Source organism: Glycine soja, chromosome 3, assembly GCF_004193775.1.
Source record: "Glycine soja cultivar W05 chromosome 3, ASM419377v2, whole genome shotgun sequence".
Lineage (NCBI taxonomy): Eukaryota > Viridiplantae > Streptophyta > Magnoliopsida > Fabales > Fabaceae > Glycine > Glycine soja.
Genome location: NC_041004.1, coordinates 22407759 through 22428696, shown reverse-complemented (window position 1 = coordinate 22428696; position 20938 = coordinate 22407759). Strand labels below are relative to the sequence as shown.

The 20938-nt window shown below is 34.1% G+C and overlaps 1 protein-coding gene across 1 annotated transcript; it reads left to right on the top strand.

Annotated features, from left to right (window-relative positions):
- The first annotated feature begins 1613 nt into the window (after nt 1–1613).
- On the top strand, nt 1614–14748 carry LOC114406304 (uncharacterized protein At4g13200, chloroplastic). The gene is made up of 3 exons (XM_028368973.1): nt 1614–1922; nt 3008–3168; nt 14392–14748. Exons 1-3 carry the CDS (start codon nt 1730–1732, stop codon nt 14626–14628), a joined length of 591 nt encoding a protein of 196 aa, XP_028224774.1. The 5' UTR covers nt 1614–1729; the 3' UTR covers nt 14629–14748.
- Nucleotides 14749–20938: the final 6190 nt, after the last annotated feature.

Below are 20938 nucleotides of genomic sequence, written 5' to 3'. Positions count from 1 at the left end.
TGAGCACTGCCCTTGGCACAAAATATCTACTGGTTTGGATAGCTCAACTACTTTAGAAAGTGTTAATTCACTCAAGCAATGTGTTCACATTCTTAAAGGAACCGCAACCATCTCATTCCTACAGCCAGCACTAGACACTTACAATCTTTTTTATGACATTATTCTACTCTCTGATAGTCACATTGTGTACTAGGGTCGTTGTGAACATGTGCTTAAATTTTTTTCTTCATTGGATTTTAAATGTCTAAAGATGTAATGACTTTAAATATCTTTTGTAATGCATGAAAGATCCAGTGACCAAAGCAGACCGAAAACAATTAAAAAGCATTTTCAAAGCTTAATCATACAAGTATCCAAAACAAGACTTCAAATATCATTGAGAATACTCCTAAGACAGAAATAACCGAAAATAATATTTCTTGTAACCAAGTTTGATTAATAAAACTCTTTAATGATTGGTAAGAGAGAACATGATGTCGCTCATATTAAGTATATCAATATAAAATTAAGTATTTTTATTGTTGTTCTTTCTCTTGTCAAAATATTTTTAAAGTCTATTATTGACACATTCTTAAACACCAAATTCCTTATGAAAAAAAAAATATATATATATATATATATATATATATATATATATCACTGGATGGCAGTCCAATTTTGTTTTAGAAATCTTGTTTTAGTCAATAGATGAGAGTCCTTATAAAGTGTTATATTCATCAAACATCTTCCATTAAAAAAAAATTTATATTTAATATAATACATTATTCAATCCTATTCTAGTGTGATTTGTTGTATTTCCAAATAATCCTCCCAGTTGAGGCCTTAATCTAGATTTTGTTCATCACTAGATTAGAGAGTTGGAGAATTCTTCAAGCCATGACATGTCCTCAAAACAAGATTAGTTATGCTACATGTAGTCAATGAAGTAGCGTTCCGGGGGAATGAAACTCAATAGATGATGGAAGCATGTAGAGAAGCCTTGACTTGTATTATGAAATTAATAATGTTGATATTGTGAAATATTTTATTTAAATTTAAAAATGTATCATTTAATTGATAAATTAATAAATTAATAAATTATCAATTTAAAAAGTGTTTTTTCTTTCTATTCAATGAATATAAAATGATTTAAATTAATTAAAAAAGAGAATAAGATTCATACAACTTTATGATTAAAATAGTTTTTAAATAACTAAATGACCATGTAAAATTGTTTTAGGTCCTTTTAAAACAAGAAAATTTGTAAGAATTTTTTTAGACTTAAATATAATTTTAGTTTTTGTAAGTGTGCACATTTTAAATTTTTGTCTTTTTTTGTCTTGAAAGTTTATTTTTCATTTTTAATCATTATAAATTCATGTTTTTTTTTAAAATTTTGATTCATGTATTTTTTTTTTCGTTGTGTAAATTTTCATCTTTCCAATTTAAATTTCTTAAAATGCGAACTTGCATGAACTAAATAAAAAAAATGTAATCTTATGTAGCCTAAAATTGAAAAAAGATTAAATTTACAAGCCACAACTAAAATTGAACATAAAAACTTACAAGGAGAAAAAAATTAAAGAACCTGAAAACTTAGATGGATTAAATTCATATTTAATAGTTTTTTCTTTGTTTTTCCCTTTCTTGAGATTTCTTTTCCAAGTTCAGTTCAGATCTTCTGGACAAGTCCAACTCGTAGTGGGGTTAACGGGACAACAGAGGCAGAGCAAGAGAGTGTTCGGAGAAAATGAACACTGTTCTTTCACCTTCTTCAGCGTTTCCTACGTTGTCCAAAACCTATGTTTCTTTTGGTCCCTTATTTTCCAGTTTCGCTGTTCCTTCTTCTTCTTCTTCGCACATTGAACTTCCCCGCAAAAGGGGTTCTCAAAACACTGGACTTCGCTGCAACTGTAGCATCTGGCCAGGTGGCCCTGGCTCTGGTACAGTATTGTTGTCCTCTCTCTCTCTCTCTCTCTCTCTCTCTCTATTGTGCTGCTAGTAATGTTGATGATGTGTCCTAACATCAATTTCTGGGGTTCATGGGTTGCTGTTGTCTGAAAACAATTTATCCTTACTGCTGTTTCTAGTAGCATCTATTGTTACATGATTTTTTTATATTTTATTTTATCTCACAAATGCTGAAGGCTTTTTAATTGAGGATTAGATTCATGGGGACTAGGGAATTATAACAACGTTCATTACTTAGGGTGTGTTTGTTTGTGTTTTTATTTATTTCGTGAAACCGTTTTCAAAAACTAATTTTTAGATTGCAGGAGAGGGGGAAGAAGATGAAGTGTAAGGATAAACATGAGTATCAGAAAACTGGAAGTTTAAAACCAAAGATGTTTTTTTTTTTTTTCATTATTTCTCTCCTTAATCTCTACCATATCATAAACAAAATTATATCTTAATCTCCACCATATTATAACTGAATCATATCTTATCACATCTCCTAATCTCTATTATATCATATCTAACAATTATTATTGTAAAAACTGAAAAAAAAAAGTATTACTTTTGATAACAGCTTTCAAAAGCTACTTTTTTATTGAATGTGTTCTTTTGTTTTTTTATTTTTAGAAAATAGAAAACAATGTTGAAGAACAGGAAACAGACAGACCCTTTTCTAAAAGAAGTGTTAGCAGCACACTCTCTAACACACTCTTTCTATTACTCACTCATATTGATTGAAAGTCACTAAAAACTACAAAATTAAGAGAGAGAATAATTGAGGAGTGAAATCTACCAAAATTTGTGATTTCTAGTAAATTTCAGCCAATTGAGGAGAGTGTGTGAGTGGTGTGTTGCTGGCATTTCTCCTTTTCTAATGGTAATGCTTCACTTAGTAAATTGGGTCAATGATAATCCATTCTTAAGGATTTACTTTTTCAAATTTGTGGTTTATGTTTATTTACTGGTAAACAAGTAGTTTTCAGGTTATAAAATAGTCCACTTAAAGTTCTCTATTTTTAAGGTGATTTATTATATTTTCTTTTTCTAGTAAATAAATAACTGAATCTAGCAGGTGATAGTGATAGCAGCAACAGAAGTATCCTGGATGCATTTTTCTTGGGAAAAGCTGTAGCTGAAGCTCTAAATGAGCGCATTGAATCCACTGTTGGTGAGATTTTGAGCACCGTTGGAAGATTGCAAGCTGAACAGCAAAAGCAAGTCCAGGACTTTCAGGTGTGGAGTAGTTTAAACTGGCATTATCTTGTGCTGGATAAATAATATGTTGTCTTGTGTTTTACTTCATGACTACATAAACAATATTGTTGCCTATTTTATTATTATTATTTTTTATCTAAGTCTATAAATTGAACAGCTATAATCTGCTTAAAGATTTTATGTGGTACATGATCTGGTGCTACATTTTGGATACTCTGACTATTGATGTTAGATTGTGACTCAACTTGTAGAATATAGTTCAGCGCTTTTATAGGAGCTTAATTTGCCAGTATAGGCAAATGTTCAATATTGTATTTCTAATTTGAAAATGATATTACTGGTAATGGGGATTGCCAATTGTCCAAATAAAAATATTTCAAATTCCAGCTGTTACCACTTACCAATATATATATATATATATATATATATATATATATATATATATATATATATATATATATATGAGGAGGGATTAACTTACGCCAAGTAACTCATCCTCACCATTTTAAGATAATCTCTAGCTATAGTTTGCTAATGCTCTCATACTAAAAAACAAGGGTGGGTACGTTAGCAAATTCCTATATATATTTAATTTAGTCTACAATCAGTTTTGTACTAAGTGAGTTGGACTGTCCAATTTAAATTACTGGGATAATTATGTACAGAAAGTTGTTGAGCTATAAAGTTAGAGTCACACCGATGACCTCTAAGTTTAATGATAGAGTACTTACAAGAGTTGAAAAAATGAGTTGGAAAATGAAAGTGGCAACCAATTGAGATGCTGATAAACATATTGTGATTTAGAATAACTAGAATGTTGTTTCCTTTCTATACTAATAGAATGTGCAACAGTGCTATATTTTCTGAAAAGTGATACCGATAGAAGACAAAATAACTCAATAACATAAAAAAAAGAAAGGCTGTCCTCCTGTCTCCAATTGTTAAACAATGTTTAAGATAATAAACTCCGGTTATACAGTTCAATCAGTTTTAGTTGTAATAATTACATTGTTAGTTTGAAAAGGGAGATGCCAAGGCATAAATAATTAGAAGGATAGAGAGGAGTCTTTGGTTCTAGATTGGAAATTAGGAGGGAGATTCCAAGGTCTTGTATGTTTACTAGTTTCAAAAATATTTTTTTGTTTGAGAAATTTCATTTGTCTCCTGACCACATTTGGAAGTTGTTGTTTGATTGTGTTTTATTAGTGTTTTATATTTCTCTGTTGCTTGTTGTAGAAGCTAGTTCTGTAATCTGTCATCATAGGCTAGGCTGTAGCCTTCATCATGAACCTATTTTGTACTATCTGTTAATTTTTAATATATATATATATATATACACACACACACACATCTCTCAACAAAGTGGTTGCCAAGGCTCCTTTTTTTGTGCATATTTTCATACTTCAAATATTTCAAGTGAAGTGTTTGTTCCCTAAGCACATTTTTATTTTCTTAAACATGTCTCCTGAGCAGAGAAGTTGAAGAAAAAAAGAGATGATGAGAAAGCATCTCCCAGTTGTTTCTGTTTTTCAGATTGTAAAACACTTTTGTAAACAATTTTCAAATTTTAATAGATTTTGGATGGAAATTGATTGTCGAGTATTGTGGAATTGTTTTAGACAACAGTTTTTATAACAAAAAAAAGGAAAAAAAGAGAAGAAAATCAAACAAACCACAAGTCTCTTGATTACATGAGGCATAGAGAAGGATTCATTTATATTGTAAATCTGTGATCTGTGATCTGTGATTTTTATCACTGTGAAAGAGGTCAGAAGGTGATGTGAGATAGTTTCTGAATTCAAGGACAGAAGGGCCTCCTAAAGAAAAAAGAATAATATGATAAGAATTGTTAGGAACCAAGAATTAAAATGACAAAGAAAAGAAAGAGTTTTATTGAATAGGACGAGAAGAACAAAAAGTAGGAGAGATAACTCTCCTCCAAGGGTTTTCCCTTCGCAAAAAAATTATCCTTTCACAAAGAGCTAAGGCTCAATCTACAAAATGAACAGATCTCCCCTTCTCCTATCCTTCTTCCCCTATTTATATCTAATAAACCTAACTAACTAGCTCATTAACAAACTAACTATCTTTACTAACTCTCCCTTCCCCTTATATCTATCAATACCACCCCTCCTAAAAGACAACCTTGCAGGGTTATCAAAATCTCGAGTTAACTCGCTAACTCTTACGAGTTTACGAGTCCACTTGTACTCTATGAGTTGACTCTTGATTAAACTCTTTTTCTAGTAGATTCTGAGTCAACTCTATAAACTCTCAGTAAACTCTGTAGACTCTCGAGTTTACCACCGAGTCAACGAGTTAGCAAGTTAAAAAAATTAGACTATGGAAGTTGTAAGAGAGTATACCATTTTTCATGGCAGGGATCTCAAATGGCCAAAAATTGACACCATTCGAGCTAGAGCACGTTGTAAACAAATTGGATATACATGGTAGATTTTTTGTTCATGGTCTAAAGTTACAAGCAGGGTTATCAAAATCTCGAGTTAACTCGCCAACTCTTACGAGTTTACAAGTCCACTTGTACTCTGCAAGTTGACTCTTGAGTAAACTCTTTTTTTAGTATACTCTGAGTAAACTCTATAAACTCTATGTAAGTCATTTTTTATTGTTTTCTATGTGTTTAACATTCAACATATATTCATTTAGCGTGCTATTCTCAAATAGAAAATTCTTAACTTTAATAATACCAAACTTAATAACATCAAACCCTCGATGAGAATGATCTAGCACTACTATAATTTCTACAAGTTATTGTCTACTAGTGATGTATTATTACTAGACTTGGTTATTTAAATATTCTGAACTTTGTGATACTGCTTTGCTTTATTATATTGTTGAAATGTTTAATTAGTATGTTATTTATAGATATTTTGATATTATTTTTATATGAAATAAACTCTTACGAGTCTGCGAGTTGAGTCTACGAGTCGAGTTCATGAACTCTCACGAGTCTGCGTAAACTTTCGAGTTTGATAACCTTGCAACCTTGTTCTCAAGGTTGGAAACAACCAATTGATAACATATAGATTTCATGTAACTGTTTCCCCAAAATCTCCTTGCACAGTACCCCTATCTTCATCCCAATTTGCATATTTTGACAAAAGACTATCATTGGCCTTCACATTCAACTGAATCACATTGCAGCCACTCATTGATTTTTCCTGGTTTGCATTATGTGTTGGGCCAAATGTGCTCTTGACTGGGATCAGCGCAGTTTGACCATGACTTGTGTTGGGTGAGTGTCATATGAGGCACACAGTTGGAGTTCGAAACAAAGATCCAATTTGAGCCTATGAGAGATTTCCAACTTGAGAGATTGAGTGGTCTTTGACGGGGGACTCTTCAACAACTAGCTCTGCATCTCCAGTGCATTTGATAGAAATGTCTACCTCTGATGATTTTCTGTTTGGTCATTCCAAGGATGATGATTGGCTGACTGACTCTTCCTCAAAGAAAAGAAGCTCCTTCTTTGGTGACAAATGAAGCATGTCTTGAAACTTATCCTCATGGGAGTCTAGCAAGACCAGCCGTCTGTGATAATGATCTGGGCTGTTGGGCTAGAACCTCTCTCTTGAGCTCCGACTTAAGTCTTGATATGAAACAGCTCAGCAAGAAGGAAGGATTCAACCCATTGACACTAAGCTAAAGCAACACCATCCAAATAGAATGAAGCAACTGTTGTTCTCTCTTCGTCTAGGGTTTCATATAGTAAAAGAACTGGGTAATTTTAAAAATCCACCCATGGGGGTCATCTCCTACAAATCTGGGAATATCTAATTTCAGAAAGTGCCTCTGATGATAGGAATTGGGGGAGCTGAAGTTCGAAGTGGCAGAATGGATGGGAGATCGGTTCTCTAATGCTGTCACACGATTGGGAACGTCCTCCATCTTGTCAATGAAGGTGGATTTTAAACTTGCCATACGTTGCAGAAGCTCATTGAATTGTGCATTGTGAGTGGTGTTGGTTTTAGATTTGGTGTTGTCTGCCATGGCAAAGGTAGTGGGTACTCTACAAAAGCACCAATGATGTGAGATAGTTCTAAATTCAAGGACAGAAGGGCCTCCTAAAGAAGAAAGAATAATAGGATAAGAATGAACTTAATTCTAATTAATCAACCAATGGAATTACAGGAATCTATAGCCATGAGCACATGCTTCTCAAACAGAATAATATCTAGATCCTTCCTACCAGAATTGTAACGATCCCCTTCTAGAATAAGCTGAGTCATTACATTATTTACACTACTAATAATAAAGGATCACTTCTTGTAAAGCACATAGTCATTCCATTTCTTTGGTGCCGTCACATTCCTTTTGGGCCTCTGGTCCACTACAGATTGGGCCTCAATCTCCTCTGCATCTTCACTCTGATGACTCAGACTTGGTCATAACAGAAGGCATTCTTTTTGTAATTAAGATTGGCTGTTTTCCACCATTCTGGATATGTATCTATCAATATATTTCCATGTTTGGCATCTAATTGTCTATTATTGTGAAAATTAACAATTGTTTACAATGCATGTTTTAAAACAATGAAAAATGAAGGTTGGAATTATTTAACAGAAATTCTAGAGTTTAGGTGACTTAATCATATTAGCTAAAAGGAAATTATAGATATGGAGTAGAGTGGATTTTTGTGTGGAACCAATGCCGAATGTTCCAAACATATTAGCTATATATATTTACAGACAGGCAACTGCAGCATGGCAACTGCAGCGTATATTTCTTCAATATCTGCAGTTGCCTGTCTGTAAATTAGGAATGAATAAAACTGAATATTTATATTAACCCATTTGAATGATTAATTTGTCTTAAAATACGATAAGCCCATAATTAAAGAGGTATGAAAGGAGAAAGATGGAGAGGAACGTGTATTGAGTAGGGTAATAGGCCACAATAGCAAAGATTGAAATGAGAATAGGGAGGTACATGTGGCAGCTGACGATGGAGAGAGAGGAAGGGTAGGGAAGAATAACAGAAATTCCCTTGGTGGCAAAGAAGTGGAGCAGGAGGGTGTGTGAATCATCAGGGAATCACGCAAATCATGCAATAGAGGAGAAAGTGGGAAAATAGGGGCTAGAGGGGATTGGAAGAGGTATGGATATCATGCAAAGGAGTATAGGATTTTGATAGGGTTAAGAGAATGCCTAAATCTCTTGTTACCAAAGTGTATGTTAGGTGCTAGCCTGACAGTAATAGGAATAACTAACTGAATTCTGTTAGTTAAAGAGTACTATAAATAAGGGCTCTAATTGATGCTAAAGGAGTTTTTTGGCATATTGGGATTTGGGACTAACTGAATTGGGATTCAGTTAGAGTTGGGTACAGAAGTTCAACTGAATTGGGATTCAGTTGAACCTTTTTCAGTTGTAATTCTCTGTTTTGCGTTCTTCTTTTGTAAGCAATAAAGATTCTCAGTGATTTACTCTCTGTTCTTGGTGTTTGGCTCTGTTTTCTTCTATTTTCTTTATCCGTGATTTGCCAGTGTTATCACTGGTATCAGAGCACCGATCTGGTGTCCTGAGATCCGCGATTCCAGACGCTGCATATGAAGACCAAGAGTATGGCGCGAAACTCTGAAGATTGGGAGCAAGAGCGTGAGGAGATGAGGATTCGATTGGAGCTTGCTGAAGCTCTGGCAAAGAAACACGAGGAACAAATCACAGAGATTGTCGCGTGATTTGGCCAAAATCGAGATCGTGATCGCAAGGGAGGTCCAATTCTTGAAGGAATCGACAGCAGTGATGGTCATCTTGAGGATACGAATCGAAGGGAGAAGTGGCGCAAGCTGGAGATTCCGATTTTTGCTGGAGAAGATGTGTTTGGCTGGACACATCGATTGGAGAGATATTTTCTGTTGAAAGATGTCAATGAAGATGAAAAGATGCAAGCGACAGGGATGGCTTTGGAGGGAAAAGCTTTGAGTTGGTATCAATGGTGGGAGAGGTGCAATCCAAATCCAAATTGGGAGAGGTTCAAACTTGCTGTTGTGAGGAGATTTCAACCTTCCATGATTCAAAATCCGTTTGAACAATTGTTATCTCTCAAGCTTTGTGGAAGATTTTGAGAAGTATGGGGAGCATTGAGGACTATTGATCAAGAATTCGTTAGAGAAATTTTTCTGAATGACCTTAAGGAAGAGTTGCAAGCAGAGGTAAAATTGTATGATTTACATTCCTTATCAGAAATCATTCAAAAAGCTTTATTGATAGAACAAAAGAATGTGTTGCTTAATAAGAAGAATAGTTATGGCTATGCTAGAACTTCTAGTTATTCTAGAAGTAGTCCCTACACTAAAACTGTTACTTTGGAGTCTAAATTGGAAAATGATAAGAAGAATGAAGTTTCTGCTGTGAGTAGTACACGGAGTGGTACAGAGCAAAGCCAAATTGTAGAAAGTGGGAGGAATAGGAGTGGGGAATTTAAGCATTTTACTGGGGTAAAAATGAGGGAGAAAAGAGAAAAGGGACTATGTTTTAGATGTGATGAGCCATTTACTAGAGAACACAGATGCAAAAATAGGCAATTTAGAATGATAATTCTAGAAGTAGAAGAAGAAGAGGTAGAGGAAAAGGAACAAGAAGACAGTTTGCAGACTTTTAAATCCTTGCAATTATCATTATGCTCTATGTCTGGATTTACCACTTCAAAATCCTGGAAAGTGGAGGGTTTATTACAAGCCCATTCTATTGTGATATTGTTGGATTGTGGGGCTTCCCACAATTTTATAGCTGCAGAATTGGTGGATAAACTGAACTTGAGAGTTCAAGATACTCCTTACCTGGTGGAGGTGGGAGATGGCCATAAAGTGAGGTGCAAAGGAAAGTGTCCCAAATTATAGTTCCAATTGCAGCAACTAGAAATTGAATAGGATTTCTATTTGTTTACTTTGAAAGGGATGGATATTGTTTTGGGGTTGGATTGGTTAGCTGGTTTGGGGGAAATCAAGGCTGATTTTGGCAAGTTGGAACTTACTGTCAAACAGGGAGGCAAATTGATTAAGATTTCTGGAAATCCTGCATTGACAAGAACTGCACTTCCTTTAGGGGCTTTGATGCAGATTCTGAAGGAGGAAGGAGAAGGATTAATGATTCATTGTGAATCTTCTACTGAGGCTGCTACTGAAAAAGTGGAAATTCTTGCAGCTGTTCTGGATTTGTTAGCAGAATTTGAGGATGTTTTTGCTGATCCTCAAGGGTTATCTCCAATAAAAAGACATGATCATGCCATCTAATTAACAGAAGGTGCTTCTATTCCCAATCTGAGGCCTTATAAGTATCCTCATTATCAGAAAAATGAGATAGAAAGGATGGTTAGGGAAATGATGGAATCAGGGGTCATAAGGCCTAGCATAAGTCCTTATTCTAGCCCTATTATCTAAGTCAAAAAGAAAGATGGGGAATGGAGATTTTGTGTGGATTATCGAGCTTTAAACAAGATAACCATACCTAATAAATTTCCAATTCCAATAATAGAGGAGCTTTTGGATGAAATTGTTGGAGCTATTATCTTCACGAAATTGGATTTCAAGGCTGGATATCACCAAATCAGAATGAAAGATTCAGATATTGAGAAAACAACCTTTAGGACGCATGAGGGGCACTATGAGTTTGTGGTCATGCCTTTTGGTCTTACCAATGCTCCATCAACTTTTCAAGGCCTTATGAATGACGTATTGAGGCCATTCCTTAGGCAATTTGCTTTGGTATTTTTTGATGACATTCTAATCTATAGCAAGGATGAGTTGGTTCATGTGGATCATTTGAGGCAAGTGTTAGAAGCTTTAAGGACTCATTCTTTAACTGCCAACAGAAAGAAATGCAGTTTTGCTAAGCCCAGTTTAGAGTATCTTGGCCACATCATTTCTGATTCTGGGGTGGCAGCAGATAAATCCAAGGTGGCAGCAATGAGTTCCTGGCCAGTTCCTAAAGATTCTGAAGAGTTTGAAGGGGGTTTTAGGACTGACAGGCTACTATAGAAGATTTGTCCAAGGCTATGGTAAAATAGCAAAGCCTTTGATTGAATTACTGAAAAAGGATAGCTTTGTATGGACACCAGAAGCTACTCTAGCTTTTGAAACTTTAAAATCTGCCATGGTCAGTTTGCCTTTATTAGCAACAACAACAACAACAACAACGCCTTATCCCACTAGGTGGGGTCGGCTACATGGATCAACTTCCGCCATAATGTTCTATCAAGTACCATACTTCTATCCAAATCATTAAGTTCGAGATCCTTTTTGATAACCTCTCTTTTTTGGGTCTTCCTCTGCCTCGAATTGTTTGCCTTCTCTCCATCTGGTCTACTCTCCTCACTACAGAGTCTACCGGTCTTCTCTCTACATGCCCAAACCACCTAAGTCTATTTTCCACCATCTTCTCTACAATAGGCGCTACTCCAACCCTCTCTCTAATAGCTTCGTTTCTAATTTTATCCTGTCGAGTCTTACCACACATCCACCGCAACATCCTCATCTCCGCTACACTTACTTTATTCTCATGTTGGCTCTTGACTGCCCAACATTCTGTTCCGTACAAAATCGCCGGTCTTACCGCAGTCCGATAAAACTTTCCCTTTAGCTTGATCGGTACCTTTGCATCACATAACACCCCCGATGCTTTTCTCCATTTCATCCATCCTGCTTGAATGCGATGATTCACATCCCCTTCAATTTCTCCATCATCCTGTATTACAGTTTGCCTTTATTAGCAATTCCTGTTTTTTCAAAAACCTTTGTTCTGGAGACAGATGCTTCTAGTAAAGGAGTAGGGGCTGTTCTTATGCAAGAGGGCAGGCCTTTGGCTTTTTGGAGCAAAGGACTTTTCCCTCGAGCACAATTGAAGTCAGTCTATGAAAGGGAGTTGATGGCAGTTGTGCAAGCTGTACAGAAATGAAAACACTATCTTATGGGGAGACACTTTGTTATCAAGACTGATCAAAGGAGTTTGAAATTCCTCACAGACCAGAGGCTCTTTTCTGAGGAGTAGTTTAAGTGGGCTGTGAAGCTCATTGGATTAGATTTTGAGATCCAATTCAAGCCAGGCAAGGAAAATCCAGTCGCCGATGCTTTCTCCAGAAAGGCTATGTATGCTGCTGTTTCTGTAATACAGTTAGCTGATTCTGAGGATTGGTTTCAAGAGGTGCAACAAGAACCAAAATGGCAGAAGGTTATTCAGGATCTGTCTGGGGATCCTAATTCTCACCCTGGATTCCAGTTTCAAGTTGGGAGGTTATTGTACAAAGGAAGATTAGTGTTGTCAAAATCTTCAAATAGAATTCCTCTTATTCTGGCTGAACGCCATGATAGTGTTGCTGGGGACCACTTAGGTTTCTTCAGAACTTTCAAAAGGATATCTAGTTTTTTTTATTGGGAGGGCATGAGGAATTATGTGAAACAGTATGTGGAGGCTTGTGATGTTTGCCAGAGATACAAGCATTCGACCTTGGCTCCTGGAGGTCTTTTACAACCACTGCCAATACCAACTCAAGTGTGGCAAGATATCTCCATGGATTTCATTTCAGGTTTGCCAAAATCCAGGGGAAAGGACACTATCTTTGTGGTAGTCGACAGGTTAACTAAATATGCTCATTTTTATGCTCTAAGTCATCCTTTTTCTGCTAAGGATGGGACTGCTATGTTTGTCAGAGAAGTGGTCAAACTCCATGGTTTTCCCGCTTCTATAGTTTCAGATAGAGATTAGATTTTTCTCAGTCAGTTTTGGCAGCAATTGTTCAAATTAGTAGGAACACAATTGAAGTATAGCACTGCATACCATCCTCAAACCGATGGACAAACCAAAGTGGTTAATAGGAGTTTGGAAACTTATCTCAGATGTTTTTTGGGTCCAAAGCCAAAACAGTGGGTTGATTGGTTATCTTGGGCAGAATTTTGGTTCAATACTACTTTCAATATTTTTGCTGGCATGACACCATTCAAGGATTTATATGGAAGAGATCCTCCTACTTTGATTAAGGGGTGCACTTTTACTTCCAAGATTGACACAGTGAATCAGCTACTGGTAGCCAGAGATGTGGTCTTACAAGAGTTAAAGAAGAATCTTTTAAAGGTCCAGAATTTGATGAAAGCACAAGCTAATAAACACAGAAGACAGTTTGATTTTGAGGTAGGTGATTGGGTACTTTTGAAGCTTCAGCCTTACAAGATGAGATCTTTGGCTAGAAGACCAGTAGCAAAGCTATCCCCTAAATTTTACGGGTCTTATAAGATTCTGGAGAGGATTGGTCCTGCAGCATACAAGTTGGAGCTCCCTGCTCATGCTAAAATTCACCCTGTATTTCATGTATCTTTGCTGAAAAAGTCACTCAAGCCTCTTCAGCACCCTCAACCATTGCCTCCTTTACTTTCTGAAGAAATGGAACTACAGGTTCAGTCGGCTGAAATTCTTCAATGGAGAGAGGATGCTTTGGGAAATTTGAAAGTTTTGGTTCAATGGGACCAATTACCAGCTTGTGAGAACTCTTGGGAGTCAGCTATTCAGATTTTAGAGGTTTTTCCTCAGTTTTTCCTTGAGGACAAGGTGGTTCTTTTGGGGGAGAGTATTGATAAGATTAAGAGAATGTCTAAACCTCTTGTTACCAAAGTGTATGTTAGGCGCCAGCCTGACAGTAATAGGAATAACTAACTGAATTCTGTTAGTTAAAGAGTACTATAATTGGGATTTGGGACTAACTGAATTGGGATTTAGTTAGAGTTGGGTACAAAAGTTCAACTGAATTGGGATTCAGTTGAACCTTTTTCAGTTGTAATTCTCTGTTCTGCGTTCTTCTTCTATAAGCAATAAAGATTCTCAGTGATTTACTCTTTGTTCTTGGTGTTTGGCTCTGTTTTCTTCTATTTTCTTTATCCGTGATTTTCCAGTGTTATCAGATTTATTCCTATCTCTGCAAAAAGGAGTCACTATCTTATTTTTCTCTTTTTAATTCCATTAGATTGCTTTTCTGCTACTTTACTTTATAGGTAATCCTTGTACTGAGGGCACTTCCTCTGGGTTCCTAAAGCATTTGAATACCATTTTAGTTCAGTATTTTAATTTCGCTTCTTGTACCTATCAAAGTGTAACCTTAATTTAGGCGCATTCATAAATTTTATAATTTAAAGTTGATCCATGCTTTTTGCATCCCACTTTCTAGCTTGTAGCATTTTTACTGTAGATGTAGATTCCTGTCTTTTAAATGTTGGAAAATATAATGCTCATGCAGGAAGAAGTGTTGGAAAGAGCCAAAAAATCAAAGGAAAACGCAGCACGTGAAGCTATGGAGGCCCAAGGATTCATTTCAAAATCTGCAGTTGAGACAAAAGTCACAGATTCAACTACTTCCAAAACTTCAAATTCTGCAACAGGTCCAGTCACTTCTGTTCAGTCCACTGACGCATCTGAAACAGATTCCGAACCTGCCAAAGAGGAGGAACCTACTAGTTCAACAAGTGATGAATGATCCATCCTAGTGTATTTGGCTTCAACTGTTGGCTGATTTTTACTGAATTTTCCTTAATACCTTATTTTCCCCAAATCTAAATATATCATGTTTAATAGATGCATCACGACTTTTTCTTAATTCCAGCCTTTCTGATATATATATATATATATATATATATATATATATATATATATATATATATATTCAAGAGATCAATAAGTTCTAATTCTCAATTGGAGTGTCTATGTTTCTTCATCATGCAACAGAATTTGATTTTTGAGGTATCATTAACACTTACCATGACTATTTATTTTAGCGGCAACTTCGTGAAATTGGAATATGATTGTAACACCTTCAAAATTTACAACTCCATATATATATATATATATATATATATATATATATATATATATATATATATATATATATATATTCTCTGTAATTAGTTTCCTGTGACTAGTTGTCTGGAATTGTTTGCCTGCCATTACTTGCCTGTGATGTTTTGTTTGTTAATTTAAATTCTTTTCAAAATGAAAAAATTATTTGATCAATTAGAATTAATTTAATTACATGAGTGATCTATTAAATGACAAGTTTTATATAAGTTTTAATTGTATAGATTTAATTCTTAAAACTAGTTTAAACTTTATTTTCACTGTGAAGAGTTTCAGTGTAAAATTACACTCGTGGAAACCCCAAAGGCCATCATGGCACAAACCCCTCCCACCAATGGAAGGTGGCCAGCCATGCAAAAGGAAAAACCTCTCCAACCACATCTTTTGCTCCCTTGAACACTCAACCATCACACCACTCTCCCCTCATTTTCCTTGTGATGGCCAAAACTTAGAGAGAGAAAGGATGAGAATTCAGTTTGTTGCTTCCACCTTCACTCACAAAAACCATCTTCTCCATTGTTCCTTTCATCTCCTTTCACAATTTCAACTCATCTTACCTTCTTCCATTGGTGATGTTCCAAAGCTTGGTAAGGAGTTTTTGTGTAAATTCAAACCTTGGCAGTGTATGGTAGTTTTCACCATCGGATTTCCGTGGTCCCTCTTTGCATGCATCATACACCTCACCATTTTTGTTACATGTTGATTTCAATGGCTAAACACACCATTTCTCAGCATTTTTAATAGATTGGTTGTTGTTCTGTTTGATGATTTTGTACATGTGTGGTTGTTTCTCTTCATCTTTTTGACTTTTGAATAGATTGAGAATGATCCTTATACAAAGGAGACTTTATTCATATTTTTTTCACAATTTTAAACCAAGCTTTTTTCTCTCTCTTAAAATTCGAAGTTAGAATAAAGGAGGCAGTTGTAGTTTTTAGGTTTAGGTTTGAGCAGGTGCTACTTTCTGGAGAGTTTAAGAAAATCTAATGGTTGGAGTTTTGTAAAATTTGTCATAAATTGATCTAGACACAATGTGACAAATTGTCTTTTAGAGTGCGTTTGGATAGAGAATTTTAATTGAGGAAAGTAATTTATCAGAGAATTTGAATTTCTGTAATTTAGAATTCATTGTTTGGATGCTTTTTACGAAGAATTTAAAATTTTGGAATTTTAGAACAGAATTTTAAACAACTAAATATCTGGAATTTCAATTTCCTTCTAAAAGGTGAGAAATTGAAATTTTCTTCTTACAGTCTTCTTCAAGAAACACAGTATGAGGTCCTAAAATATATCAATCGGGTGTGAGCATAGAGGAACACGTATAACTAGCACACCAACCATAATTTTTTTTTCATTCATTTTTTTCATCCTCATAATTTTAATTTTGTTTATCCAAACACAAAATTTTGAAAATAAAAGAATTTCAATTGATGTATTTAAAATTCTTAGAATTTTAAATTTCTCAGAATTTTAAATTTCTCCATCCAAACACACTCTTAAGGTCATGATGAGGTAAATAAACTCAAATTGGATCTCATATGTGGCATGCAAGTTGACCTCTCTATTTGTGATTTTGAAACCAGTCGTGCTCGTTTTTTTCTTTTCAATTTTTTAATTTTGTGTTGATCATCTTCGAAATGTGATTACCAATCCTTGAACGAGACAAAATAAGCTTTCTAAACATGTACATTAGATAAATTTAAAGTGGTACCTTCTAATTTAAAAAGGCATTGCAATATAGAATTGTGCTAAAAAAAAATGTTAAGTTGGAAAAAAGGATATAAAGAAAAATTTACTTGGATTTGTAGAAAATGATTTTAGGTGAAATTTTTACCTTGATGAAAAGATAATTTTGTAAGCTTCAATATAGAAAAGTAAAACTTAATTTGGTTTTGGCAAGGATTAGAAAAATGCAAATCTTTGAACTAGTGTAATTTGGAAATCAAATGTTGCCTTGTAGAACTTTTAGGAAATTTTGTAGATTTTTGCTAGAAAATTGGGATACCAAGTTAGAAAACAGAGTCAATGAACTTTGATTTTATGTAAAAAGTTTGTGAAAGGATGTGACTCTTCACATTTAAATTTAAATTCCAACGTTCAAACACACTGGTAATCGATTACCAAATCATTGTAATCAATTACAACATTTTGAAATCAATTGGAACGTTGTAAATTCAGTTGAAGGCTTTTTGAAAAACATTTTGCTACTGGTAATCGATTACAACAATCTGGTAATCGATTACTAGAGAGTAAAAACTCTTTGGTAAAAGGTTTTTGAGAAAAATTCATGTGCTACTCAGTTTTTGAAATTTTTTTTAATACTTATCTTGATTGAGTCTTCTCTTGATTCTTGAATCTTTTGTCTTGAATCTTGATCTTGATTCTTGGAACTTGAATCTTGAAACTTGATTCTTGATTCTTGAAATCAAATTTCCTTTTGAACCTTGAAGTGTTCTTGATTCAATCTTGAACTCATTCTTTGATTCTTGAGATCATCATCTTTGTTATCATGAAGTGCTCTTGACTTTTGAGATTTTTGTCATCATTTTTGTTATCATCAAAACTCTTTGAATCAATCTTGATTCATCATGAAGCTTGCTTCTACACTCTTCCCCTTTTTGATGATGACAACTTCTGAAATCAAGAAACACACTCACACATTTTTTCCTAGTCGATCACTCACATAAATTTCCATTCTCCCCCTTTGTTTTTGAGTTTATGCTTCTCTTGAAATTAAGTTAATTACTTATGTGAGTTCTTGATTTATTCCCTATTTCTCTCCCCCTTTGGCATCAACAAAAAGCCAAAGTGCGTAACAAGTATAAGACAAACATATACTATTAATCATTCACAAGGCATACATTGAAGGATATAAACCAATCATGAAGCAAGAAACATGAATAGATCAAATATATAAAAAACACAGTCATATAGCATAATTCATAATTATTCAGTCATACTAAGCAAATATTAAAAAGAAATAATAAGTGCTCAAATGTCATAAAAACATAGCCAAATACAAGGATTAAAATCAAAATTAAATAATTAAACAAGAAAAGAGAAACTTATAGAAATCAAACAAGATAATAAATTATCCTTACATTATAATAGAAGCATATGTGCATAAACAACAAATAAGTCATAAGTCATCAAAACATAAATCATTTGTCTAAGACTGTGTGGTTTTGTGAAGATGTCTACAGGTTGGTTTTTAGTATCTACAAATTTTAAAACACAGTCACCTTTTTCCTAAGACTAAGTGCTAATTGACTATCAACACTTACCAAGATGAGTTTTTTTTTATTAACATAGAAGGTTTCACCATATTAAAATAATTTTATTTGAAATAAAATATAATAATTTTGAAAAGCATAATTTTTTTTTTTGAATAATCAATCAAGTAATTCGAGGGCGAGCCCTGGTGCAGCGGTAAAGTTGTGCCTTGGTGACTTGTTAGTCATGGGTTCGAATCCGGAAACAACCTCTTTGCATATGCAAGGGTAAGGTTGTGTACAATATCCCTTCCCCATACCTTCGCATAGCGAAGAGCCTCTGGGCAATGGGGTACGATAGTTAATCAATCAAGTAATTCAAACATATCAAACAAGAATTATAATAGGATTGAAGGATATAGATCACAGGCATTATCAAACATTCAGATTTGTTAAAGATAATTTAAAAACTTAGAAAGTTCAAAGAACTCAATCAATCATGTAATCATTATTTTCTCTGAAACCTACATGCTCAATATCTTTATCATGCTCATGCTTGATACCACATTTTTCAGAATCAAAAAGATACTTTATATATGAAAATTCTTATATAAAAATAAATAAATATAACATAATGGATTTTGAAAAACTTTATGAATGAACCTTAAGCAAGTAATTCACATGTCATATCATGCAAAAACATTAAAACATGTAGATATTCAATTATATCAAAGCAATCAAACACAAGTATTGAAGAATAATGATTATAGATATTATTAAAATATTTTAATGAAAATTTCATGCAAAGAAGATAAACTCAATCAAGAATACATACTCATAATTTCAAACAATCAAAACAAACAAATGAAAAATTGTTAGTCATCATAATCAAATTAATTGACGGAAAATTTCAACTTTAAAAATTTAATAAGAAAATGGTTTTGAAATTACCTTTTTCATGATTAAGGTGTCTAGATCTTTAAAGATGAGGATCATACTTTTTCTCTTTGTTTATCATTCTTGAGAAATGTTCTCATCACTTTCATAATCCTTGGTTAGAAGATTAATCTCCTTTTTTGAACCATCGGATGAATCATTGTCATCCCATGCAATGTAGGCTTTCTTGTTCCTTCTTTCATCATACCTTTTCTTATCACTTTTCTCAGGCCATTCTTCATTTGAAGGACAATTGACTTTGATGTGACCAATTTGGTTGCATTTGTAACATCTAAGGACTTGAGAATCTTCTTGAGATTTTCTTCCATTGTTGAAGTTCTGATGCCTGTCAATTCTTCTTTTTTTGATAAATTTCTGAAATTTCTTCCCAAAGAATGAAAACTCTTCTTCATCATCTGAATCTTCTTCTTCATTTTCTTCTTGCATTGATGATGAGGCTTTAAGGGCTATACTTCTCTTCTTTTTGTCATTTTCTTCATTTTGATTAAGACGTTGGAGTTTGATCGAGGCCGTACCCAAATCAAATAAACATTAAAATGTAGTAACTAGGAAGTGATCCTAGGTCGTTTCCCAATGAGCAATGATAAATCAAATGTTCATAACAGATAGTAGGAAATAGTAACAAATTGGAGGGGGGGGGGGTTGTTTGCTTTTGTAAATTAAACAGCGAGTAAAATTTAATTAGAAAGTATCATAATTAAAATACGTTGCTTCCCCTTGATTCACAAGCAAGTCTCTTATCCTAGATTGCGAGAATTTATCCTTATTCAGTTCAACCACTTAATCCAACCCTAAATTAAATTACTAAGCGAAATTCAACATAAGGCATTCATTATGTGATTAAGCATCACATACACCAATTACTCACAAACGATCATTAAGCATGAACGTAAATTAAGCGCAGAGACAATTAACCAAGCACTAAGCATGCATGAACTAATAGCAACAAATTCAAAGTAATTAGTGAAGAGGAAAAACTGAACAGAATTTAACAGTAATAATAGAACCTCAAAGAGAACTGTGCTTGATCCTCAAGAAAAAACAACGCTGGAGACTTAGCCTTCCATTAATCAATAGAGAACGAACTTAAAAATTGAAGAACGAAATTATATTGCTACCGGAATTGCAAACGAAAACAAATGTCTCAAAGAAAATCCTAAAACTAAAAAAATGAAAATATGGGAGAGAGAAGAGAGAGGACTAAACTAGAACCTTGGTACTGTTATATAGTTTTCCAACCCCAAAGCTTACAAATCTGTTTCAAATCCAAGCCCATAAATAAATTAAATTCAAATCTAGATAAGATAAGATAAGATAAGATAAGATCTAGATTAAATAATATCAAGATGAGATCAAATCTAAATAATATTTAAATAAGATAAAGATAAGATAAGATCTAATTTTGTAGAATAAAATAGTCTGCCCTCTTCAAGTCCAATCCTAATTCTGGATTCAAGCCCAATGCTTCATTAATTCCTGAAATTAGATTAAAAACATCAAATTAGCTGAATGGGCCCAAATAATAAAACTGCCTAATTAATTTGACAATTAAGACTAATCGGTACTTAAAATGGTGCAAAAAGGGTTAAGAAATAGGATAAAATAATGACACATCAGAGTTCCATCTCATGTTCCTGCAATTTTCCAAATAAAGTAGCAAGAGACATGGAAGAGAGATCTTTACTTTCAGAAATAGCAGTTACCTTGGGCTACCATTCCCTACTTAAGCATCTTAAAACTTTATTAATCAAATCTTCATTAGGA